This window comes from Haliotis rufescens, unplaced genomic scaffold (genome assembly GCF_023055435.1).
Source record: "Haliotis rufescens isolate VD_foot unplaced genomic scaffold, xgHalRufe1.0.p SCAF_3, whole genome shotgun sequence".
In the NCBI taxonomy this organism is placed as follows: Eukaryota; Metazoa; Mollusca; class Gastropoda; order Lepetellida; family Haliotidae; genus Haliotis; species Haliotis rufescens.
The window spans coordinates 26,894,709-26,922,600 of record NW_025964001.1 but is presented as its reverse complement, the minus strand read 5'-3'; the positions used below and the strand labels follow the sequence as shown (position 1 = coordinate 26,922,600).

General features: G+C 39.5%; 2 protein-coding genes across 2 annotated transcripts in view; one reads left to right on the top strand and one right to left on the bottom strand.

Annotated features, from left to right (window-relative positions):
- Positions 1-1,451: 1,451 nt before the first annotated feature.
- Positions 1,452-12,637, bottom strand: LOC124144830 (CCA tRNA nucleotidyltransferase 1, mitochondrial-like). Its single transcript, XM_046514427.2, has 8 exons — positions 12,492-12,637; positions 10,356-10,774; positions 9,874-10,003; positions 8,415-8,541; positions 6,897-6,982; positions 6,123-6,230; positions 5,320-5,432; positions 1,452-2,855 (listed from the first exon to the last, which is right to left on the bottom strand). Exons 2-8 carry the CDS (start codon positions 10,737-10,739, stop codon positions 2,457-2,459), a joined length of 1,347 nt encoding a protein of 448 aa, XP_046370383.2. The 5' UTR covers positions 10,740-10,774; positions 12,492-12,637; the 3' UTR covers positions 1,452-2,456.
- Positions 12,638-13,952: 1,315 nt separating this feature from the next.
- LOC124144808 overlaps positions 13,953-27,892 on the top strand; it is a 159,038-nt gene continuing 145,098 nt past the window's right edge. The window contains exons 1-2 of the mRNA XM_046514386.2: positions 13,953-14,150; positions 20,835-20,906. Coding sequence (XP_046370342.2) covers positions 14,134-14,150; positions 20,835-20,906 — 89 coding nt within the window. The 5' untranslated portion in view covers positions 13,953-14,133. The remainder of the gene's footprint in view (positions 14,151-20,834; positions 20,907-27,892) is intronic.

Below are 27,892 nucleotides of genomic sequence, written 5' to 3'. Positions count from 1 at the left end.
TGGTCATAACCAGAGCTCTGGCAGAGGTTCTTATATCCTCAACATCACTGACATGGGCAGCAACTGTCATTCATATTACAAATAAGGAACTATTCCCTGAATGCAACAAAGAATAATGGGGACCAAGATTACGTAAGAAACTGATATAGAGAGTAAATGTTTCACATCTCAGTCTCCGCAACGTTCCTGTTATGTCACACTGACCTGTGGATAGTACGTCTGGAGACCACATACCCACCTGATACACTTTCTAGTCAGCTTGTTACCACCTGGGAGACTTCTAACACGAAATACCTAGCGGTGTGGTGAGGTTAAATGGGAATTTAGGTTGCTTTCAAAATTATTCCATGATGTGTGTGTGTGGCTGCTTGTACTTGTCCGGACTGATGCCGATTTATAGTGCTAGCTCACTGAGATACCATGCTGCAGTTTAACATGAATACCCCACTCAGACACAGTATACTGACTCAGAGCCGACCAGTCCTTGTTTCAGCCCCTTAATGCCTAGCGCCAGGCAGGGTAACACAAGTACCATCTTTCAAAGTCTTCAGGTATGATGCAGCCGGAACCCCAGACCTTCTGGTCAGACACTCTACCACTAGACCACGGACGTGGATGGCTTCATATAAAGTGGTGTAAATGTTATGTTATTGAAAATAACAACATAATATTTGGTCATTCGTCTCATCAATGTTTTATCATAACATATTCATTGCCAAAACCCATAACTGGTCACAGGAGACTAAGAGACACAACCTAAAAGAGGGGAGTAACAACTCAACTGACAATGTCAATATCGGGTTTGAAAACAGCCTAGGGGATGTTCTAAATGTCAACCAGAGATTGGTCCAACTGAGCTAGCATTACCGGCTGGTTCTGGTCCTGTCGTGGGTGTCCTACCATCTCATCCCAGACATATTCTGTTGGGGAGAGGTCTGGAGAAACAGCAGCACAGCAATGAATTGTTTTACCAGAGCCCTGGCAAAGTCTATTTAGATGCATTTATAAATTGATCTGGTCATGCATGAACTGAAGTTGACTGACACTTTATCCCTGCTCACACATATAAAAGTCAGAAGGAATGCATACATAGTCAGAAAGAAATGAAAACATTAGCAGCTTGTAGTGTAACCATGGACGTATAGTTAATTATGGTCATTAAATGAAATATCACTTGACTAACCACAGTACTGGGTAGTCCAGTGGGCACCCAGGTCCTAGTCACTACCAACCAAGTACAAGGCCTAGAATGTGGATATGAACTTTAAACCCATCCACCTTATTCACCAGATCTGACCCCAAGTGACTCCCACTCACAAGTGACTTTGCAAATTTGAAAGATACTTTCAAGGCCAGAGATTGAACGAGGACCAATAATTGGTTACTGCAGTGGAGGGCTGGTTGACAGAAGGTGATTTGACCAACAAAACAAGGACCACTGAACTCGAGAGGAGATGGAACAAATTTATTAAAGATTATGACAATATTTTAGTTCTATGTATACGAGGATCAAAGCTTATTGACACCCCCTCATGATTGTAGGTTAGTATGAGAATTCTTTTACCTGGGGACTAATTCTGATACCAAGGGTCTCTCTGAGGTATACAAAGTATGCATCTGTATCACAGCCGTAATAATACAAACATGAACCAATTTTATTAAATACAACAAGCATGAAACACTCATACCCCACTCCAAGATGACATGTCCGGTTGTGTGCCAGACAAGATATATTGTACAGTATTCAAGATCTGCTCCGGAAACTAGCACAACCGCCATTTTCAGTCTATCTCAGAGCCGTTGCCATTAAAACTTAAAAAATAATCTTTTCAAACATCCAAAACTATTAAAAAGCACCAGTTCACCACTAGACCGATCTATGTGCCAAGTTTGGTAAAAATATCTCTCATGGCTTTTGAGGAAGGAGGGATGGCACCCATTCCTATTTTTCACTTGAAGACAAGTGAAGCAAGCTTTAAAGAAACTTCATGTAGATTATGTTTCCATTTGAAATACAGAGATTGAATACCAGTTCTCCCTGGTAAACAAACTAGAAAATCCAGTGTGATGAGTTTATTTCCCATAGTAAATGAATTGGGTTTAACTATTTGAAAAGGTAAATGGTAACATCACAAAGTTCATTATTTAGGTGGAACCCACAGACATGGGTTTAGTGCTGACAAATGAAGGATTATTATCACAGCAAATGTAGGCTGAGGGACCTGAGACTCGAACCACATGATGTCATGACATGCCATGAATGACATCATACAAGACAGGAAATGTATTCATCTTCAGTGAGAAGTCAAGCTTTCCCATTCCATAACGTTTACAACCAATCAGATTTCACCACAGAGTCACACTTGTTTTACAATGGTCCATGCCTTTCTGGGATCCGAACTACGGATCTTCTGATTGGAGAAGACAACCTCCCACATCTCCCAACCAAGACTTCATCAAGACTTCTGTTTCACTACTTCATCTATTTTATCAATGAGTTCCTCCTTCGACATCAGACAGTTGCTTTTCTTCCAGATTTGTCGGAGCTCATTGAGGGTTTTGGCAAACACTGGTCCCTTGGGAACGTTGTGAGCGAAAAGGTCATGACCTGTCACCGGGAACTTAGGTGGGGACCAGCTCACAAACTCGTCTGCTTGTGTCCCCTCACCTTTATACACCAGGAGTTGTATAATCCTGTCCTTCACCTTGGGCTCCCGGCCAACAGTGTCTATGATCAGGTCCTGGCAGTATCTCGACACAGAATCACCAACATCGTCGTCACGGTGTTGTATGATAAACAGACCCAGCTTCAGCTCCTCGGTTGACAGCTTCATCCTCTTGTGTAACTCATACATCTGAAATAAACAGTAAAATACGTCGTTACTTGATCATTCATGATGTCCACTTTTCATGAAAACAACATTCTGTTGCCATGGTTACAAAATAGCTTCAGAGAAACTTGGTTCGGGACAGTGGCCGACCCCCTGTCTACCTCTTTTTGTCTCATTAAATTGGCTAATACCGTATTCGACATAATAAGCGCCCGGGGCGCTCTCAAAATTAGAAATAGGGGGCTCTTATTAGAATATTATTTTGGTGAAAAAAACATAGTTGAAAGATAAATGTCGTTGTTTATGCTGACAGCCTGAAATGTTTATGTACGACAGATATATTTTTCCAGATTTGAATTGCCCATAAATAAGGGTGCATATAACACACGTGTGCGTATTATACCGAATAAATAAGTCTTGTGTACATTGATCAATCGGAAGGGATGCAAATTGGGCTTGTTCACTAGCCAATATATCAGCAAATATCGCCGTTGGCACTTATTAGAATGGGGCGCTTATTACGTCGAATACGGTACCCAATAATAATAATAATAATAATAATAATAATAACAATAACAACAACAACAACCATCATCATCAAAACATTCAGTACAATATGTCATAACTAATGAAAACCTACACCATAGGCTTCACACCATGATACAGAGTCTTGTTAACTCTTTCATCACTGGCTGCCCCAGAGTTATGTCCCTTGAGACCCTGCAGTCCCTGACACTGACAAGGCCTGTACACTGGCCTCCCTGGCAGTATTATTGGAAAATCACACTATCATTTTTGATGCACTTTTTCTACCAGAAACTTGCTTTTAATATACATTTATCATATACCATTGTAAAGAGGATTAAGTATACTTTAATATTCTTTGTTGTTATTGTCTCTAACCTTTGTTATTTTCTAATTACAGGTGTTTACAAGTGAAATAAAACTTGAAAACACTGAAAAAATGAAAACAGACAATGAATTTTGGCTCAAATTGTATTACAAATCACAAAAATAAATCACAGATACAAGGTAAACATAACACAGTGGTCTTGTCATCTTGGACGGCACAGGTAATCCCAGGTGTTACAGGTAAATTCTCTTCATGCACATCTGTAAACAAATAAACAAGTTTACAACTCTTGGTACTGACTTTGTTTTCTATACTGATGTCACATATTACTTATGATACACTTACAGCCTCTTAGGTAAACTCGTTAACACAGGTAAACTTGTTAACGCAGGTAAACTCGTTAACACAGGTAAAAACACAAATATTTAATTTATTTTGTTCTTTTTCAGGATTTGAAACAAAAATTAAGTATTTAAGTTTTTAAAAAGTTATTTATCACATTATCTGAACATTGAACCACAGCTACTATAAGAATGACATCACAGGGAAGATAACACAGATTGATCTGAAGAGGGAAACATTGTAAAAGGACGGAAAGATCGTAAATTCAAGTTCTGCAAATATACAAGTTGTGATAACATATTTACAATACACTGCTATTTACAATTGCATAATAAATTAAATCAGTACTTTATTAAATCAATTAATAAATAAATAATCATTACAGTTACTAAAATTTAAATTAAGATGTAAAAAACAAGAAACAAACATGAATATGGAAATAAATTTTATTCAAATTGAGCGAAATATAAGGACATACGACAAACCGGCAAACTACAATTCGGATTGCGATCAGAAAAATAAATTTTGAAAAAAAGAAACAGATACGTCATGCCACTCACCTTTGTTGTTGTTGTGATCGCTCGTTCACGTGTAGGCTGCATTCTCATTCGTCGCACTGATAATCTGTTCAAACACAGAATCATTGTAAAACAGTTGGAAAAAATCAATAGCACGACTCTTCACTCACCGTGTCAATATATATTCTTGAATCCGGTCGCCTCTTCAAAATCCCTCATGTCTCCACTGTCGTGTGTCCCTCTGCCACTCCCATTCTCGAAAGTTGGCGGGGGGGGGGACACCTCGTCGAAACCGTCAAAATCTTCACGAAAATATTCGCGAAATTCCCTCTCCCCTTCGCGTAAATTATTCAATTCAAACACATTATTATTCCCGATATAGTCGTTGTTAATCATCTGATCGCTATCCGAATCGTAGTTGGCCGCCATTACGCTTGATTTACGATTCAAGCGAGAAAAATACCTGTCGCGAAAACAGGTGACATACCCGCGATTTTCGCGCCAAAAAGACGGGGAAATTCCATCGAATGACGTGTCAATACGTGTAGATCTCGTTTCCATATTTAGAACGAGATTACACACGAGAAAGGAAGTAGAAAGAGCGATTTTGTAAACACGCTCGCGCCGCCCGATTTATCGGGCAGCCGGGTTCTGGGCCTCGGCTTATGCTGCCCGATTTTTCGGGCAGCCGGGTCCTGGGACACGGTTTATCCTGCCCGATAAATCGGGCAGTCGGGGCGAAAGGGTTAAGGACCCCAACCCAGCTTCAACTCACCTCACTCTCCCCAGACAGTAGTGCCGACAATCTCGTCATGGGCAAGGGAGACAACCCTTCTGTCCGTGCACACACTTGGAGGAAGTGCTGCACGTCAGGCTTCTCTGGTAGTCCTGGAACAACAACAACAACAACACCGTGAATGAGTATACCATACCATACGAACAGAAACAGTATCAGCCACATTCCAGCTATATCATAACCTGTAAGCTGGGTCAGACAAACCAGTGATTGAAACTATGGCAAATGTTCCATGATGATAAACAATCAACCAAGTCTGACCATCCGATCCATTTAGTTGCCATACGACAAGCATCTGTTGCTGGGAACCTATTCTTACTCCGAATTACCACATCTGAATCACAACAGCTTATTCAAAGTGGGTCAAGACTATGCCAAGCAATGCAACTCTGATAAGTATATTAAAGCTCCTAAGCTGAACTCTGTAGGCAACTATGCTTGTAGTAAGAGGTGACAAACAGGATCGCATGGTCGGGCTCACTGACTTGGTTGATGCATGTCATTGTATCCCAATGGCGTGGATCGATGCTCATGATATCAATCACTCGATTGTCTGGTCTGGACTCAATTATTTACAGACTGACGTCATATAGCTGGAACATTGCTGAGTGCTGCATTAAACAACAAACAAACAAACAAAATCATTTCCAGGCTTTCTCCTCACTTCAAGTTGTTCAAAGCAAAGTTACACCAAACTCACTCACTCACTCACTCATAACACTGAAGTTAACTCACCTACAAAGACATAACAGCAAACTCTGTGACTTAGAGAATCGACTCACCAATAAAAGTACCAACACCAAGCTCTGTCATGGTCTGGACAATAGGGCCGGCATAATTCCCAGTCATGATTTTCTTAACCTCAACCCACAGACGCTCGCCAGATATTCCTGTAAAAAGAACACAAGGAGGTCACTTGCCAACACTCCAGGTCAATGGAACTTCATAACAAATAGCCTATGCTAAAAACTGTAACACTATGTTCAACTATCAAATAACAAGAGTGCCAAAATAATGAATAACAAGTATACAGAAAATGTCAAATACCTCTGATGGAGCAGAGATACCAGGGCTTTATCTAGGATTCAAAATTAAGTGTCCTTGGAAGGCAAACCGAGAATAATTAGTTTTAAAGGTGTTATTTTCTTCCTTTCATGTGTGAGTATGGTTTTACGCTGCTTTTAGCAATATTCCAGCAATATCACGGCAGGGGACACCAGAAATGGGTTTGACACATTGTACCTATGTCAGGAGTCGAACCCGGATCTTCGGCATGACGAGCGAGCACTTTAACCACTAGGCTTACCGGCTTCCCCCTTACTTTCATGAAGTATCCTAACGTAGCATTTAATGCAATAATGTAACATTAAAACAATTCCTTTTTACTGGTCCTTTTATCAGTGAAGTTCAAGTCACCTTGACCAACCCATCACATTTGTTATAAATAGTAACATTGATCAAGACATTTGCTCAGACTTGGAGCTGAACATCGACCTCTGCGCATGTGTAGAAAACATCCTGGATACTCCCACGAACACAAAGACAAAGCTACCCACCAGCAAGGCCACCTGCATTCTGCCTGATGGAGTCCAATGTCTGAGGCTCGTGGAGATTGGGCCCCGTAGCAATACGTCCATAGAACCTGCATAAGCAAGCATGTATTGGTCAGTCAGCCAGTCGTCCAGCATGGCTTAACTAAGTTGTCCTGATGTAATGGTAGACAGAATTCATATCTTATGGTGACACTTATAAAACATTATTGTGACAAAAGTACAAAAAATTCTACAATCATGGATAACTGACAGAATGATTATTGATGCAGACAGACAGAACACAAAGTTGATCTTCCACTTACTTATAAAGCAACCTGCATAAAAAACTTTTGCAACAACAAATAATACCTGTGAACATGGTGAATTGATAGGGCTGGCTAAAACATCGATAATAAGACTTATCGTCGATGGGAACAAATATTAACGATTATCGATATGAAATTGTTGTCATCGATAATAACTTACATAAATATTTGTGATGAAATAAAGTTTAGATTTACCCCAACAGACTTTTTATTGTCAGTCATGTCAATTGTCAAGGACAGAAAGCAAATGTCCACAAAGTAATCTATGCTAAAACGGGTCACTGCTCACAAGTAGCGTGAAATATGTTGATTTATTTTGGGGCTGCATATTTGCTTGAAGTTAGGTCTAAGATTTTTATAGATATCAAGACTTCAAGAATAACCTTCACAGGCTGCAACTTTTTCCATAAATCCTGTGTCCAGTAAGCTCAGCTAATAGTAGTCCACATGATAACACAACATATGATGCCAAGTTCGGGATTGTGAGTTAGTGAGTGAGTTGAGTTTAGTTTAAGGCTGCTTTTAACAGTATTCCAGTTAAATCACTACATGTCAGCTTAATGTTTTCCACTACGGCGAAATCCACGAGCACGGATATGGTGCTGACAAACCTAGAAACATAATTGGAGCAAACAGGGATTCGAACGCACAATCATAGGTTTCTAGCGTGCCCAAGGGATGCTACTCTGCACAGAGTTTGGGAAAGTAGTCTCAAAGGTTTTGGGCACAGACTGTTCCCACAAGTTGTATCAATACATCAACCACAAGTCCTGATTACACAACATACCACCATGGCCACCACCATAGTCCCCATGCCAGGGCTCTGCTATGTATGTGAAACAAGAAAACAGTATTATCACTGTCTCCCGCCATTGGGTGAATAAACATTTTGTCTGTTCATATCGTAGTGAATAACATAGAAGTCAATGTTAACTATCAAAGGTAGAGTCCAAAATATCCTTAAGTAGAGAGATAGGCACTGGGGTCGCTTTGTCAAATGAAAAACCTGATTTTCGAATTCAGTCTTGATAAGTATATTTTAGACAAGCATGCAAACTTTCATTCATGTAACTTCAGTAGCCTCTAAGAAAATGTGTCCCACATTCAAGTTGCCCCACTTCGTGGCAGGGGATAAATATTTACCCTCTGCTTCTCTGGTGTATATCATCACAATAGTACTAATCTCTATCATGTCTAAGTACACAACTGTCCATACCTAAAGTAGCGGAGAATTCGGAGGTAATCTTCTTGCATCCTCTCAGCAGCATTGCCCACAAAGTGCACACGTCGCTGTTCCAGATCCTCCATCCCACTGAAGTAGTCATACAGCGTCCCATCAAATCCTGGACAAGCAGAACACCATTAACTCAAATTTCAGACATCAGCTGATGGTGATGGAATCATTCATGTATCCTTCTTTTATCTTGTAAATGCTGATTAACAAAATGAGATACACAATCTGTTTTGCTTGTCCCAAGCCTCACACTATATACAGTCAAGTCCCGTTAATCCGACATTGTTGGTTTGCATATGATTATGTTGGATTAACGAGTATGTCGGATAAACGAAATTAGGTAGTATCAACGTTGTTGATCGAAAATCGGACAACTACACAATAGATTACGATTCAAACATGTCATAAAAAAAAGAGGAAAAAGGCTATGTTCATATTATGTTACATTGTTAGCAGAATATTTTTTCTAATGATGCAACCTCTAAAGTTTAGCACAATGTGTGACTGATTCAAAATACTTTTTAAAGCATAGTCTGGAATGGAAGTCATCAATTTGAAATGAGTGCGGTAGCGAGACCTTGTATCCGAGTTTAGGAGGTTGAGGTAATCTAGGCATGTGATTAATCCTGTTTTGTTTTATGTAAAGCAGTAGTTGTAGATTGTTAAGCAAGTTTATCTCTGCAGCCGTTGAAACATGCAGCTACTCGACGACTCGTCGTGCATCAAAAGACGGGGCTGTGTACTCGCAGGCAGATGACCAAGGAGTACGCTGATCACCGTGTCGGATTAACAAGACTGATTAACGAGTGATTTCGGTAATTCGTTGCAAATTAGTTGTGTCGGTGTCGGAGTGCGAGACTGTCGGATTAACGGGTCTAAATAACACTGATTTAATCAGTTCCCATCATTAGTGTCGGATAAAGCCGATTGTTGGATAAACTATTGTTGGATTAACGAGACTTGACTGTATTAGTTTCCTGTGATTAAGTCAAAGTATCAATTCTCATGTCTGCTAGGCTTCTAGTAAGCTCAGGGGGTATGGATGGCCAGTCATGTAAGGTGCCGCAATTTGCTGTACAGAGTTGTGTCCTTTAGGCAGAAACCTATGATCATGGGCCTAAATCCTGGTTCGCTCTGATCGTGTTTCTAGGTTTGGCAGCACCATACCCGTGCTCATAGATGTTTCCAAAGTGGTGAACATCCAAAACCTGCATCACTTCCAGCTTTCCCCAAAACATCAAGCTGACAAGCTGTGATATCACTAGAATACAGGTTCACGGTGGCATTAAACCCAACTCACCCACTCACTAAAGTAAGCTCATATATAGTAACATTCATATTATGTTCGTAAACTCGTACAATAGGTATAGGATATTGAGGAAATATTCTTGATGAGGGGAACAATGATCTAGAATCAACTTAATTTGATGACATGTTGTACCTAGAAACATGGCATTAATGGTGAGATCCCGCCTGTTTGCATCCAACTGCCAGTCGGTTGTGAATTCCACTTCTGCATGGCGGCCATCGGTCACCACATCAATTCGAAGAGTTGTCACCTCAAAGTTTTCCTGGAAAACCACAACATCATTGCAGTGTTTTAAAGACAGAAACATTATCACCACAGGCTTAAATCAATCTAAACCAAAGTTTATAGAATCACACAAGGTATCATGGAAACTTTCAGTATAAATATGATTAATATAAGAAATCCTGTAATCCATCTGCCTGTTCCATATTTTACAAAAAGTGTTGGCTCTATAATAAACAAAGCAGACTGGCTGACTTTTTGTGACTCTTGGATTTTTAAACAAGGGAGTTTTGGGGTTTAGGGGAAAACATGGTACCATTTATTTTAGTTCAAAGTTGACTTGAAATCTTTCAACAAGAGCAGCCTATCTGTTTACAATTCCTAGTGCATACTTTGTCGTTAATCCTGGCTGTGATCGTCCCATGCTTCTCTCCCTTGTTGTTGATCATGCGAACATTCTCCCTCTCAAACAGTGCCTTCATTTCGTCTGGTGTGGCGGTGGTGGCAAAGTCTATATCATGTGGGTCATTGCCCAGGAGCAGGTCCCTCACGGCACCCCCAGCTATACGCAGCTCATACTTATACGTCTCAAAGTACTTAATGAGCTGCCTCAGCTCCGGATTGAAGAGGCCATGAAACTGTGGAGTGTCAAGCTTCATGGTCTTTAGATTTCCTGCTCGCTTAGGACGGTGGAATGTTCTTGATTTTACATGCAAGCTTTGTTTACATGTCAGTGTTACTTGGGATATCAGGCGCCTTACCAGTTGTTGATACATTGAACACTGTTTAGGCAGCCATAATTCTCCCTATCCTGGAAAAATAAATCATGGCATTACTCCAGAAGAAAGGTAGAATAGGCATAATATTTCAAAGGGGAATAAGAGATAATTCAGAATATAACCATAACCATGACCACATAACCATCATCTTCCCGAGGCAAGAGAGTTAACTGACTTTAAAAGTCCAGTTTCCACCCTTGCCGAACTAGGCTGGAATTCCTGGGCTCGATCGTAGCCCCACCAGTGGCTATTACGAGTTATGACCTTTCTATGCCTCTCCTACTGACCAATCAGATTCAACCTCTCGTTTCACTTGCATTTGCTTCAAACAAAAAGGTGGCGCCCAGTCTAGACAATCTGATTGATAATCAAGATCTATATTGTGATAAAACGAGTCTTACATCGCAAAGTGCATCAAATCACGTGAGCACCTTGATTAAAAGCATGAAAAGATTTAGAAAATATCTGTTGACAACGAGTTAGCGGTGCACATGCTTTGCAAATCCTGCAGTCGACCGAAATCTGCATGACACTTTACGGACCGGATTTCGATTTCGGTGCTCGATTTTGACTGGACTATGCATAGACTCGTTAGTCCAGCCAAAATGTAACTCCATAATACCAGCCTAGTTCGGCAAGGGTGGAAACTGGACTTTTATAGTCAGTTGACTCACTTGCCTCGGGAAGATGCGTAACCATAGGCAAACAGTAACACAACATTTTGTATCCCAGTAGTTTCGTTACCCAATAGTATCATATCCATTGCGTCATTTCGTAACCTCTTAGTTTTGTATCACTTAGGTTGTTTGGTAACCAGGTTGAGTCGTATTCCTGGGTCATTAAGAATCCTTTTATTCCTTCATCATTTGTTCATAAGACAATGTTTTAAATGGATTTGACTCCATTTATTCAGTATAAGGCTTTTTGTCAAGGGCTTAAATTTCCATTAGACCTGACAATAAATGTTGACCGGGCTAGTTACAGTTTTAGTGGAATATACCAAGCGGTTCACATGAAAGTTAACCATAAGTATGAATTAGGACACTACCTATAGACATGTCAATTTGGAAGTGATAATATAGAACTTTTAGTAATATTTCTTAACACTGACTAAATCACATCACATGCAGATTTTTACGGAGCTTTACTTCTAAGGGTCTGTTCCATTTGTCCATTCCCAATATGATTTCACTAATGTTTTAGTATCAGCCTTGTCTTTTCCTAGTAATCTTCCGTTTATGAAAGAATGTTGTTGTTGGTCTTTTAAGTAACATGTTATTTTGGTAACTATGTCTTCAAAATTGTTTAGAACTAATAAATATATAATATCCCCACACCATATGTTTTCAAACCTCACCTATTTTTGAGGCCCTAAACATGTTAACAAGACATGGTTATTTGACCATCCAAGTGCTAACAGAAGTAAATGTTCTCAAAGAAAAGCCCTTATATTAGTGTATTGGGATTGTTATAAAACACGTAATCAGGCATTTTTCTAAGAGGCTCGCAAACCCATAACACGATAAGCCACAAGAAATCCAGTTAACGAAACGACCTGAGAGTGAGAAAAACGAAACCATAATATAACCACAACTGAACCTTCTAAAACCCATGATACGAACTGTGCAATTTAATATACCTGTCGTATACATAGCAATAGTCATATAGCATTATTATTGATAGATTATCAGGGTTGATCAGCTGTTGATGAATGTTTGGGCTCATTAGGTAAATTGAAGAGGTACTTACGGACTGTATATATGAATATCATCAGATGCTTACTCGACCTAACCATCAGAGATGTTCTTTGCTTTTGACAAGAAGCATGATGAAAGGTTTAACAAATCCTAATTGCACAAGCACTTCCTTGGTTGCGTTTTCATGGGCGCGGCCATTGTAATGGAAGGGAGGTAACTCCAGAATAACGCTCGTGTCATACCCACTAAATAAAAGCTACAAAACCCTTTACATATTCATAAGAAATCTCTGCTAAAAGCTGAGTCGATTGTACGATTCCGACTATATCATGAGTTTGTTTTTAGGAATCACTATCAAATAGTGATGATACCAGGTGTTCGCGAAAAGGTGAGCGTATCCTACCCCACCGGTGGCGCCCGTCACAAACACATGTAAAGGCAAATCAATTATTCACCTGAAATAAAACACGGAAACATACGGTACACGTCAAAATGGGCAATTGCATCGGACATCATTTTTTTCACTGACGCGTCAAATTTCGGAATGTCCTCCACGTGTCTATATACCATAGAACTTTTTGAAAGCTTTACTGCGCATGCTGAGACCTTGAATGTTGTAACCTTGATCAAACAACTTATGAGCAAGAGTCGTATGACGCTCTTGGAAATCTTGGTGGAAAGAGCATGCTCGATTGTATCTCAAAAGTTGTGAAATGTAAACACCATGGGCTGGAGCAGCAGGAATATTGCTGGACACGAAGGGAACGTTGACTATCGGAAAGTTGAAGTCATTCCTCTTGTCATAAGTCTTGTGTAGAGTGTTTTGTCACTCTGAATCTCTATGCATAGATCTAAATGTGAAACAGATGAGGCGGTCTCACTGGTCTCCTTTATTTCTAGTTCAGGTGGGTAAATCAGTGAAAGGGAATTGGCAATTTTATGGTTATTGAACGATATCAGATTATCGATTTTTCTGAAGCTTAAGTTAAACGTCTTGGCCAAATTGCCCTGGTTTGACTTTGCCAATCCGAGAAGAAATTCCGATTTATGTGCATAACAAGAAACAGATCCGCAAGAAAGGGAGCACATTAGTGCCCATGGGGATGCCTTCTTCTTGCCCGAATGTCTTACCCCCTACTTTAATATAGATGTTATTAATTAGGAAGTCCAGCATTTCACAAGTTTTCTCAGTAGATTTGTTTAGATTTTGGACAAATTGTCCTGAACCTCTGAATATAGACCTAACTGTGGTCACCACGTTTTGAAACCAACCAACCAACACACACTCACTCACTCACTCTTCTGCCCATGCCAAGTTGTGAACGTGTCGTCACCAACAGTTAGTCAACGTACAGTTTTGACCCCTCCGCCTGTTCAATAGATGTGTATACATATATTTTTGCTGTTCAGTGTCGAACTCTGCTTCGTCATGCTGACCTATGGTATATATTTACGAAGCATCAGTCGAAGGGACATAACTCCTGTCTAGATATGTACTGTTAGCATACTTCGAGTTGCGTCATTTCTTGTTTGCCAGCGGTAATAGGAGGTCATCGGAGCTATTTAGTCCGATACAGTTGGTATCACCCAGACTCACATCAGCTGTCCAGGGCTCGATCTTCGACAGCTGATTCGTAGAAGTGACGGCGTTGTCACCGTCGCTGTTATCGTCACCGTCTTCGTACATCGTGAATATGTCACTCGATAAACGGTAAGGGAACTTACCTGTATAGGTAGCTGTTTACTCAAGTTATTCATTCAGGTGAACGCTCTTATGCATATGTTTACCACGGCGAGTGGGTATCCGACTACATAACACCATCACTGTTGGACAATAGAGAATATATTTATCAGTCTTTAAAGCAAGTTATATTTTTCTATACAGAAACCTACACGTGTTTATTTATTTGTAATATGAACTTGGAAGTTATCATTTAATGATTTTTTTACAACTGATACATCATTCCTCAAGTATTTTGGATGTTGACCATGTTAAGTCAGGTTGACCATGTTAAGTCAGGTTGACCCACTATCCTGTCAGTCTACCCTTGACCTCCATATGCGTTACGCATACCACTTAATTTGTCTTGGCATCCATTTAAGATTGCAATCATGTCAGTGTACACAGCTGTACAAGTATATTAGACTGGGATTTTCACATATAATGCAGGACCATACATGCACATTACTTTAGGACTAAATATTTTAATGATTGGTCATGCTTTACCAAGAATAAAAAATTGATAAATATGTTTCAACATTGAAATATTGGCATCCGTGTACAAGATAAATATTTTGACATATATCGTATTGCACTGAGGCATCCGGAACACCACATCACAAGGCTAGGCATGTTCCCTCTCAGGGTCAAGTGCCACCATTCACAGGAGTGGTTGTGATTATGTAATATTTAGAGCAAGACTTTGGTGCACAAAGGTTGAATTGTAGTGAATTAGAATATATGTGTCATACATGTTACATAGGCAGATCTCTTTGAAACCAGATGTAGTATGTTGTAGGCAGTCAAATTATCGGAGAGAGGATTTTGATATTTTTGACCCCTCCCTTTTAAAAATGCTGGATCCGCCTATTTGGCCTCATATTATATAACAGTAGACCAGCTGACAACATGAGGGAATTTGAGCATTACTGATTGTATTTAACCATTGTTTACAGGATAAGATGTTTAGATGTGCCCTTTGGAATTTAAGTGTGCCAACAAGAAAATAATTTTGATAAATATTTGATTGTGATGTCACCATTAACTAGATGTTAAGCAGTTGTAAGTTGTTCCCAGGGGCACAAGTGGCCAAGTCGTCTAAAGCGCCACAGTTCGCTGTGCAGAGTTGCATCCTTTGGACACACCTGAAACCTATGATTGTAGGTTCGAATCCTGGTTCGCCTTGATTATGTTTCTAGGTTTGTCCGCAGCATACCCGTGCTTGTGGGTTTCACTAAAGTGGTAACGTCTGAGACCTGCATCACTTCGGGCTTTCCTCCCACATTAAGCTGACATGCTGAGATATAACTGGAATAGTGTTAAAAGTGGCGTTAACCCAACTCACTCCCATTCACTGTAAGTTGTTAATATTACTGCAGGTGTTTGTCAAGTCAATATCACAGGCTTCATTGAGTTGACATCTCAAGATTTCTACATTGGCCCTTCAGGCTTATTAAACATTTTCATCCATGCCATTACAAGTTTGATATGTGCCATTAAGGGCTTGGACGGGTAACTCGGGTACTCGGGTCGGGTGGGTACTGAGTAGGACCCGGGTACCCACAGGACTACCAGGACCCGTGGTTAGTCACGTGATATACTGTTTAATGACAAAGCTTTTCAGAACTCTATGGTTACACAACAAGTCACTAATGTTTGCATTTCTTTCTGACTATGCACCCATTCCTTCTGACTTTACATATGGTTGAATAAAGATATAACTTATTCCAACTACAGTGTATGCATGACCATATTGTTTAATACATATATCTGAATATGTTTTGCCAGGGCTATGGTAAAAAAAATTCCCAATCGGACATTTTGTACCTATCTCTTGAAACCTACAGTCGGTACCCGGGTAGGGTCGGGTAATACGGGGATGGGTACCCGGGTAGTAAATTTGTACCTGTCCCAGCCCTTGTGCCATTCCCTTTAATACAACAAATTTTGAACCATGTTTTACTATATTCTGTGTATTGCAATGTTTCACTAAGTTGCAGTGTATTACAAATGTTCATATTGCGTGTTTTACAATGTTGTAGTACAATATGAATTAAAGAAGGGCATTACAATAATATTTCATAAGATTATAGATTACAATGTTGCCATATAGTTAGGGGCTGGTCTTTAAATCTATTTGTTCATGGATTTTGAACTTACGATTTATTGCCATTTTGCCATGAAATTGAAAAATACTGGATTCTAAATGGTCAATCAGAGGTTTCAAATCACAATAACCACCTCTGACTGAAACAGCTGCTTTGACTGCCACATCAGTGTGGAAGCTTGTATGGAATGAGAATAACTTCTTCCTCAGTAATTTTGTTGATGGCCATTTTGAGATAATGATATGTACAATCATAGGTTACACATGCACTGTTGGGTTATGACAATATTCAAAGTATACAAGTGTGGCAAAACATTCTAGGCAGAAACGACAACAGTTATTGACTAAGAGACTGTATTTCAAATTTTATCGACAACAGTAGGGGTGACTATTGGTCTGGAAATCACTATGGCGATAACTATTGATAATAAAAGAAACTATTGCGATAACTCTTGATATTGCAAGCAACTATTGTGATAAATATCGATAGTTTTCAGTGTATCATTTTAGATGGATTTTAGAGTTGAATTAAACCTTGGAACTGAAGATTCATTTGAATGTGATAACCATAACAACAAATAAAAAGTAAAGTTTGAGATATGACTGTTTTTTCTTTACCCTAATAATTTAAGAAGAAGAAACTTCCACATTACCATGTGTAAATTACTACCACTCATGATCAAAACAAAAACAAATTTGAACAGCATTGCATGTGTTTTATTGATATGGTCAATTAAGCTGACATGCCGTGATATAACTGGAATACTCGTAAAAGCGGCGTTAAACCCAACTCACTCACTCACTCCTGATTTCTTGCACAGAGTAATGAATCCCTCCTTCAGGAATGTTCTTGTAGAGTCTGATGCTCAGTTAGTACCAGCTTACACAAGCTCCACAACAGTCTGCCCCCCAGACACTAGAGACTAAATTAAACTTGAATTCAACTAAGTCGAGAATGATTTGGCCACAAATTAGGCATTGTTCAGGGCTCCATCTGAATTTTACTTGAGATTTTGTAGATATTCATTTTTTAATAAGACCTTTATTTGTGTGACTGAATGTTAGTCTAGCTCCACAGTGTAATGTGGAAATTATTGGAGGCGCCAAGAGTCCTTGAAGCGTGCTGCAGTAGTTATCTAGGGACCCCCTTAATCATAAATGTTTTACATGGCACCAGATCTCCAGATAAGGCATGTGTTTGTGTAAAATACGGACAATAAATCACCATAATCCAATTGATTTTGAGTTACTTGCATACAAATACGCATGAAAAACAACAATAGTAGCACACCACTCTCGGTAATTACTCTACAGCTTGCATACCTGTATGTCTTTACAGATTTTTATATGCTGATGGAATGCAGGCATTGCGTAAACATGAGCTGTGCTGCAGTGAATTATGTAAAAAGTACTACTTCTTGCTTCTTGTTACTAATATATATGCAGTGTTCGAAACAACATCAGCCGTAGGCCCGAGGCCAACAGATTTGTTCTCGGGCTGATAGTTTTTTATTTCAGCCGGTGCTTATATACGGCCTGCAGTTTATTTAAGTACCGTATTCGACGTAATAAGCGCCCCGCTCTAATAAGTGCCCACGGCAATATTTGCTGATATATTGGCTAGTGAACAATCCCAATTAGCACCCCTCCGATTGATCAATGTACACAAGACTTATTTATTCGCGTATAATACACACTTGTGTGTTATATGCACCCTTAATTATGGGCAAATTAAATGTGTACATAAACATTTCAGGCTGTCACTATAAACCACAAAATTTATCTTTCAACTCTGTTTTTTTCACCAACATAATATTCTAATAAGAGCCCCTATTTGTAATTTTGAGAGCGCCCTGGGCGCTTATTACGTCGAATACGGTAATTAATTATTAATTAAGTAATGTGATAAACATAACTTTCATATTTATTATCAGTAGGATTAGACCTTTCAAATGGTGTATGACATGTAGTCGCAAAGATGTGTTACATGTTGATAAAATACTGATGAATATCGGCTTCATTCACCACTGAGTCTCTGGGAACTCGGCGTGATAGCAGTAAACGCTTCTGGTTGACTGGTTTTGCTTTGTAATTAATATTGCAAGCATATCTCGCTGCTTTAACTAAAATGTTTGTGCCTTCAGTTTTTCCACTGGGCCAACAGTTTTCTAAATGTGTTGGCCCTTAAGGCTCTCAGTTAACTCTGCGGAGTTTCAGACACTGTATATATGTATCGCTGTTGTGAGTGAGTGAGTATGGTTTTACGCCGCTTTTAGCAATATTCCAGCAATATCACGGCGCGGGACACCAGAAATGGGCTTCACACATTGTACCCATGTTGGGAATCAAACCCGGGTCTTCGGCGTGATGAGCTAACACTTTAACCACTAGCCTACCCGATTGCCCCTCGCTGTTGTGAAGTTATGACACATCATATGCACAGATGCCAATTAGAACTCATCTGAAACAGCTCTCAAAAGGTTCACAAACTGGTTGAAAAATACCCAAGGGAGTACAAATATATTGACTATCAAAACCCAAAGTGTATGATAACATTGTGTAAATATGCAGTGGTTGAAAGTGTTATATTGGGCCCTGTGACACGGACCTCCTGACCTTATTGACTTCCAGTCTTAAGTTTGAAGACTGTTTTAGATTTTATCAGTTTGTGAAATGACCTTTAGACAACATATCGAAAATAGTTGTTTCATAACCAGGGAATTATATATTATCACACTTCAACTGACCTCTGACAAGAGGATTTCTTTTTATTTACCCATACAGCTCCTTATTGTATAAGTGTCAACAAGTCGTGGTTCATAGCCTGGTTGAATCTTGAAATAGTATTTTCCTACCACTTGAACATGTTAAAAGATAAACAGTTTGTATTTTCAGATCCACAGGTATTGCTAAGAATTGTTTGGAAGTGAATTATATAATACTTAAAATGCTGTGCAGTACAAAAATATAGGTAATTTTCCAGGGCGCTCTACATTCCAAACAGCTGTGAGACTGACATGACCTCATTCCGGAGTGCAGCAATGTTATCAAACACCGAATGTCATCCTATGTTGGTTCCCTGACAAAAGAAGGGTCTGTTTAACAGAATGCTGGCTGAGGCCTCTTAGATAAAAAGGACTTTTGACAATGTATTTTGTGTCTGACTGTTTTGCAATTAGGTGAAATAAAATATAAATAGATTTTATCACCACTGTTAGTAAGAAATGGTGAAGAATATGTATATAAAAATCTTTATTCTGACCCAAAAAATTATCAGTTATCTTTCTGTATCTTACCATGTTATAACTTAAGGAAGAGAATTTATGGATGTCAACTTCTTTATTATGAGGAACACAACGTTTCGGAGTATATGCATACTACTTCATCAGGTGGTTGTTACTAGTCACAAACAGACTCGTGGACATGTTTGTCCTTGGTAAAACAGTCTTAGAACTATCTCACTCAATCACTCATTTGAAGATGAGCATGTCAGGTGTTTTTGGATTGTAGTATATGATAAAAAGATATTATTATTCAAGCGTGTGTGTCATCCTGAATTTACAAAACGAGTGTCAGAATTCTTGTATTTCCCAAGCGAGAGCAAGGGTTATACATGAAATCTTAAACGAGTTTGTAAATTCAGTATGACACACATGTGAGCGTAATAATTTCTTTATAACCCATCATTTCTTAATTCTTTTGAGATCCCATTTAGAAAATTGCACCACAAAAAGAAAACCACAACTGTCGAATGATGTCAACAATCTTCACCTATGACATCGTTTCTAGTGTGACATCATTCCTACTTTACGTCACAATAAGATTTAAAAGACGTCATCAATGCCGTCCACATGACGTAAGCAATACACTGGTGCACGTGAATTGATATTTTCACAAGTGCACTTTCAATTCTTTTATACTCGGTTATTTCTTACCTTATGGGTAATAATTCTGTGTACCATACAAAAGAAAAGATGATTCAACACTGTGTAGCAGGGCGTGGAGTCTTCCCACAGATGACATCAGTACCTTGTCAGCTTGCTGAATGGGTTAACCTCTTTGGTCATGTGGACAGATCAGAAGGTCCGTGGTTCGAATCCCATCACGGGACTCGGAAATTTTATGGCCGCTACAACTGCATGTATATATTCTACATACCCAGTTAGGATTGAGCCGCGAATAACCAATCCCTATCATAAGAGTGGACTAAATTGGATCAGGTGGTCAGACAAAGTGACATGGTTGATTTTGTGTCATTGTACCCTGGCATTGTTTGATGTTCCTCATTATATCAATCATTGGTTTGTCTGGTCCACACTCAGTTACTTCAGGCAGCCTTCATTCAGCTGGAATATTGCTGAGTCTGGAGTGAAAAACACGAAACAAAACATGTCGTGCAAGACCAGTCTACATTTGAAATTGTAATCACTATTAATTGATTGAAAGGCTTTTACCTTCATTGTAAAAACAATCCTACATCAATCCCCGATGCACTGTACTCTGTCAGTGAAAACAGATAGATAGCATTGATTTAACCCTGATTCTGTGAATGTGGTTGTTGGTTCTAGGTCGGAGCCAGCCATGCTGCAGTGTGGGGAAGGGACAGATAATGAAGAATCCAGACCTCGGAGAATCACCAGGTAAAACACTTCAGCAATTAAACCGATTCCATTGTTGGTTTGCAGGGAAAGCTTAATGCTTTTAGCCAACAATTGGTGTGAGAAAGAGTTTGAAGCGTCTTGATTCTGATTTCGTTTTTTGACTGCCTGATTCTTGTTGATTCCTAGGGTTTTGTAAATCCCATTTTTGTATGAATAAATGGCAACTTCCTTGAAGCGTGTGATTCTTTTGAAACCTATTTGATCCTTGTTTACAATTGGCGATCACGAAAATATTCAGTTATACGAGCACACAAGCTGTAACTGCAAATGTAGTTGCCATGGAGACACGTCTACACCACAAAAGTTAAATGTTTTGTGATAAAAGTGATAACAAACTGTTCTGCTATTTTGGTTGAGCGTAATTTACTCGTGTTTCATGAAGTTTATTTTTCTTGGATACGAAGGACCAATGAATGCTATGTTTCGTGTTCTCCAATCGCTACCTTCAAGAAATTGGTCACCACCTGTCTCATTTAGACACCATTAGACTTTGACATAAGTTTGTTTGTTTGTCGTTCAATGCCACACTCAGCAATATTCCAGCTATATGATGGCGGTCTGTAAATAATCGAGTCAGGACCAGACAATCCAGTGATTGACATCATGAGCATCTATCAACGCAATTGGGATCGATGACATGCATCAACCAAGTCAGCGAGCCTGACCATCCGATCCCATTAGTCGCCTCTTACAACAAGCATAGTTGCCTATTATGGCAAGCATGGGTTGCTGAAGACCTATTCTACCCCGGATCTTCACGGGCCCGTTGACATAAGTACCAGGCTTCATGTGTATGTCTCATGATCGGACTAGTGTATAGGATCTGACTATCAGTGATTGACAGTGACTAAACATTAACAATACATTAACTCATTAATGAATGTGCCATCAACTTCGGTTGGATCAAACTATCAATGACACCATCCATAAATAAACTTAAAGGGCCAGTACATCTATGGTTGTGGGTATTTATCCATCATGCATGAAATAATTTCTGAGTGTGACATCACACCTTTAGTTCATGCATGATTCAATTCTCAAACCAGAACGCCAGTGCTACGCAGAATAACTGGCTTCAGTCATGTTTCTACTATAGGCAAATTGTGGCTTGTGTGTTTTTCCAATCTCATTAAAAACAGATCTTAGTTTCCGCTTGTGCCCAGCAAAGATCTGAGGACATCCCATTATGGGTCACGTCAGAACGACCTTCGCGAACTTTGACCGACCATTAGAAAACACATTCCGACTGTCACTTTCATGATCTGGTAAGTGCCGCTCTGATTGGTATGATGAAAGGTCGTTCTGACATGACCCGTAATGGGATGTCCTCAGATCTTTGTTTAGCGGTAGCGAGAACTAAGATCTGATTTTAATGAGATTGGTGTTTTCTTACGGATGAGTATTAAAATACTAATTGGCAGCTTGATTTGAGCGAGCAATACGGTCACTTTGATGTGTAAAGATATATTGTCATGCACCTCACCGTCACAGCTGTAGAAGTATATGTATATAATTATGCAAAACAATATGTAAAGCACACGGAAAGGTTTGCGTTTTGTTCATATTTCAGAATAAGTATGTTTGTTTACAAACAAGAGAAAAGTCATGTGAGCAGAAACTTCTCTCGCAGCATAAGGTGGATAAGCTTGGGGTTATCGGCTATTGTTTACAAACAATTCTTCAGAATGGACTGTCCTTTGAATGGCAGTTTGTCAGTAAAATAAACATGCCTCATGATACGTGTGTTTTGCATTGAAATCTCCAATACTAATAATGTACATAAGAACAAGGGCTGGGACAAGTCCCAACCAACCCCCTATTACCCGGCCCAACCTGGGTACCCACTGTAGGTCTCAAGAGTTGGGAACACAATGTCTAATTGGGAATAGTTAAACTGCAGCCCTGGCAAAAACTGTTTAGATACATGTATGAAACCCGAGACCATATAATAGATACATGGTCTCTTATGAATTGATTGCATCATGCATACACTGAAGTTGACTGAAGCTTATCTTTACTCAAACATATACAAGTCAAAAGAAATGTGTGCATCATCATAAAGAACTGGGAACATTAGCGACTTGTAGTGTAACCACTGAGCTCTAGTGAGTTTTTGTCATTAAACAATATGTCTTGTGACTAACCACGGGTCCGGGTAAAACTGTGAGTACCCGGGTCCTACTCAGTACCCACCTGACCCGAGTTCCTGAGTTACCCGTCCCAGCCCTGATAAGAACTGATGCATATGGCAATTATGAGTGACCAAAATTTCTAGTTACTTTCTAGAATGGCTAACTGTTCTATAGCCACCTGGCAGGTGACAGGAAGGGAAATACTTGTTTGCTACAATAGGATTATGGGAAAATTATATCACTGTACACTCAAGGATCCATGTTGTATGATGGTACACAATACACAGTATTTTAGTATGTATGTCATGTGACAGATACACCTGTACTATTCTATATGTCCACATGTGTGTTCTCACTGTCGACAAACAGATTACAAAAAGTGCTGATTAAGAAGAGTTAGAAATTCCATGGTAAGGCCATCAATACTATTTTGTTTCACATCTCCTCCTTTAGCTTCAGTTCGATTCCTCATGGCAGTAAACAAAAACAGTGAAAATGGAAAGACCACTGCTGTTTTATTTTATATATGTGCTAAGTAGGCCCACAATTTGCTGCAAGAGTATATAGATTTTGTGTATTTTCCAAAAACCCTATCTGCTAAGAAACTCATTGTTTTTGTGCTATAAGATACTGTAGATCATAAAGACCTTCTTACTCCGCTCGAGAAGGGGATTGGAGTTGTTGATATTGCACTACAGTGGATCAAATTGTATATGTAAGGCCGACACGAGTCTGTGTATATAGATGGAACAGCCTCAGAGAAGATAGAACTTCAGTACAGGGTTCCTGAAGGATCGGTTTGGGTCCCATTCTGTTGGTGATGTTCACAACGCCTTTTGGCGATATCGCCAGATCACACAACCTTGATTTCCATCTGTATGACGATGGCACCCAGATCAACTTTGGTTTCAAACCTTCAGACTTTCATCTTTGATTTCTGCCTACAAAGCAGTCTCAAACTGCATCTGGGAAATCAAAATATGAAGGACTGCACATTTCCTGAAGTTAAGTCATGATAAGACGAAAATTTCACTTTGTGTTCACAAATGACTAGGCACAAAGTCCCACCCTTACATCAGGAAAAAGATGACTGTATTATCGGCCCAAGTGATAATGCCCGCAACTTGGGAGTCATATTTGACTACAATGAGCCTGGAGAAACACATCAACAACATCTGTAAAAATGCTCATTATCATATAAGAAACATCAGCCATATCAGCCTTATCAGGAAGTATATTAACAAATCAACTACAGCAATGCCAATCCAAGCATGCTTTGCTCTACAGTCTTCCTGAATGTCTTTCAAACAAGACCCAGAAGGTCCAAATTTTGGCAGCAAGAGTAATCACATTACTAGAAAGTACAAACACATGAATCCTGCTCTCAAGGAATTACACTGGCTGCCAGTCCGTCAAAGAATCAATCATAAAATACTAGTTTTGATGTTCAACATCGAAGCTCCAGTATATCTGTTTGATCTTGAACAGAAGTACCTGCCATCACATTCCCTCAGGTCATCAGATACTGGCGAGGACTGTACCTTTGCTTACTCGGACATTTGGTGATCGGCCATATCAAGCTGCAGGACCTTCCCTTTGTGTAAGATCAGCAGTAGAACTATGTACTTTCCAATCCCAATTAAAGACGCATCTATTCAGTGAAGCTATCAACATGAGTGTCTTTCAGATGTGTTCAGTGCTCTTAGCAGTTGTATGGTAACTGGATACTGGTGCTATATAAATCGGTTTATGCACACGAAGTCGAGTTTCCAATGACTGGACATGGGTAGGTTAATCCCCCTGGTCATGAGATTTTGGCAAATAAAGGCTTAGAGGTACAATAGACCATGTCGCATGTTGTTGTAAGCCTGAGTCCGGATTACACAAAATTGTGGCATTTCTGATTTTTATTTACCATTTTATATATCATTATCATATTACAGTCATGTACACAAATACATAGATATATATATATATATGCGTTTGACTAGATACATGGTATCTGAAGCTGATCTTGCGAACAATGCAATGTCTCTGTTTCCAGCAGCAAGGTCACGCTTTAACGACGCCAGGCGGGTGTCGACCTCACTGTATTTTCTTCTCCGCTTGTTTTTTTTTTTTCTGGCCTGCTTCGAACTGAATGAGTTTTGTCTGTATGGAATTCTAGGTGCTGGCGATGTAGTGTAAGGCTTCGAAAATTTTAGGATGGACTTTGGACACTAATTTCTTTAGTTTGTTATGGTAACCCTCCAAGTGGTTATTCGTACATGGTCCGGAGTTGTCGTGGTGGTTTCATTTTTGGAGCTGAAGATTTTCCTCTGTCCAATAGCTGGTTATGTCGGCTGGATCTGCATGTTTCGAAAGTAGGGAGTGATGCTATGTCAGGTGCTGCACAGAAGGCCTTCATCTCTTCATCATACAAGGTTGGCATGGATCTCAAGGACGTGGAAGCCTTGGTTTTCAAGTCATCCAAGAATCCCTTCATCTGAAACATTACAAAAATTGTGAATAAGAACTATTATTAACCATCAAGTCACAAATCGAACAAAGGGAACAAGTCTTTTAGTCTTTTAAAGATATTTGGTTCTTAACTGGATCTTACTAACACATTTAAATCGATGATTTAAGCTTCTGAATCATTACTCCATTTATCTTAGAGGATATTAAAGACATTTACCTTAACTATGTCGTGAGCTGGAGGATGATTGTGAGTGTCCTTGACAGATGTCAAGATGTCATTCAATGTTGATGCCGATGCTATATGGAATCCTTCTTAATACACTTCAAGTTCGTGCAGTCAAGTTCGTCTTGTTGATTCTCTACATGTATCCACCGACTACCAGATATCTCCCTCCTCTCGATGTTGGTAGAAAGAGAGTGTTCAGGTGAGCGTTTACCATTTTTGAAGTAAAAATTGCCATTTCTGCACCTATATATATATTTACTGCTTTTGTTTTCAAAAGATATTGATAACAGTTCACCAATATTGCATCCATCAAATCAGCTGAACAGATATAAGTGAATAGATATATCAGTGAACAACTCCGAAATCCTTTATCAAAACACTTTGTAACAACAAGGAACATCAAAGAAATCTGCTGTTCGACTTTCTGGGAACAGTGTCACATCAATCGGTTGACTTCCTGTGCAGACACCTATAAATCCAAATATGTATGTATGCATAGTGCCGTTGTGTCGTTGTACAAAGCGATCTTAGCGCTATGGTGATCGTAACTCCCATACCTTAGCATAGACTTATGACAGTCGTAGCGCTAAGGTTGTTTTGTACAACGGCACCCTGGTTTCTGTGTTCTACCAAGAGGTTATAAGGAAGTAAAAACAAAGCTACAGGCCAGCAGATAAGCTCCCTTATTTGAACATCTCATGATAAAAAAAAGCAAGATATTTTTTGTGAAATGGAAAATGCTTAAAAAGAAATTCCAGAGTACCTCCCTGAACAAATATTGAGGCAGGAGAATAGGTGGATTTGAAATGCTTTTACATTTTTGAGAAGGACAGTAATTGAGGATGGGTGAGAAACAAGAAACACAAATAAAAATACAGATCGCCTAAGGCACACAAACATTTTGTCACATTAACATTACTGCAAGAGAAGGATGATCTGACAGTTGACACACTGACAATGAAGGGCCTGTCAGGACTTAAGGAAATCTTCTGAGAAAAGTTGTAAAAAGTCAAGAATACATAGAGGGTATTGACATTTTTCCTAACAGACATGATATATCATGAGTGAGTTAGTGAGTATGGTTTTACGCTGCCTTTAGCAATATACCAGCAATATCACGACGGGGGACACCAGAAATGGGCTTCACACATTGTACCCATTTTGGGAGTCGAACCCGGGTCTTCTGTGTGACGAGCGAACGCTTTAACCACTAGGCTACCCGACCGCCCCTAATATCACGAGTTCAGTTTAATCTTTTATTGGACATGGTGAAAGTGGACAATGGATTAAACTTTAGATCTAGCAGGTATGAAGGCATACGCCTGGAGGAACTATCTACCCCTTCATGCACATGGTGGTACGTGATCCTGTGTACAGCGTACACACCATGCACACGTCAGGTGAAGTTAAGCAGTGTTTGTCGCAGAGAGTAGGTGGATGGGTGTCTGCATTCAGCAAGCTTGAGCTTCTAGGGCTTTGGTCCCACCCTACTCTAAAACAGGTTACATGGGGTGTCACTGACGGCAAGTGACTTTGTTCGAAATATGCCTCTGTTACCCAACAGTGAATGGGTACCCGGTAGGATGACATGGTATGTGACTGTTAACCTTCTAGCACCTCACAGGCAGCTCGGGTTGTATACTCCCCAAGGAGCTGAGAATGAAATTTGAATGCACACTTATTCCTTGACCGGGGTAAAAATGTTGAAAACAACCAGTGACTGAAAATGTATTTGTTCTTGTGTTTCTCACTTGACTTTTTTTCCACAACATGATGTTTGGAAGAACAAGATTTCCTGAAAAACAGAACAAAATGAAAGCAGTAATGGAGAAATCATGAGGATCTCTTGATTCCTGAAGTACACAGGCACAGGAAGCAAAAAAGAAATATTTTTACATAAAGTCAATTCCTATGAATAAATAGACTTCACACACTGCTTATGTAGTCATTAACACAAAACACTGTAGACAACAGTACAACTTCAGTAACATGCGTCAGAACAATAATGCAACTCAAGTCCTAGACTAACATCTTGTCTCTGAAATGAACATACCGTACAAACAAAAAATATAATAAAAAGGAGCCCAGATACTGCAGTTATCTAGACTTGCCAAACATTATAGACTTGCATGGGCTGTGTTTGATAT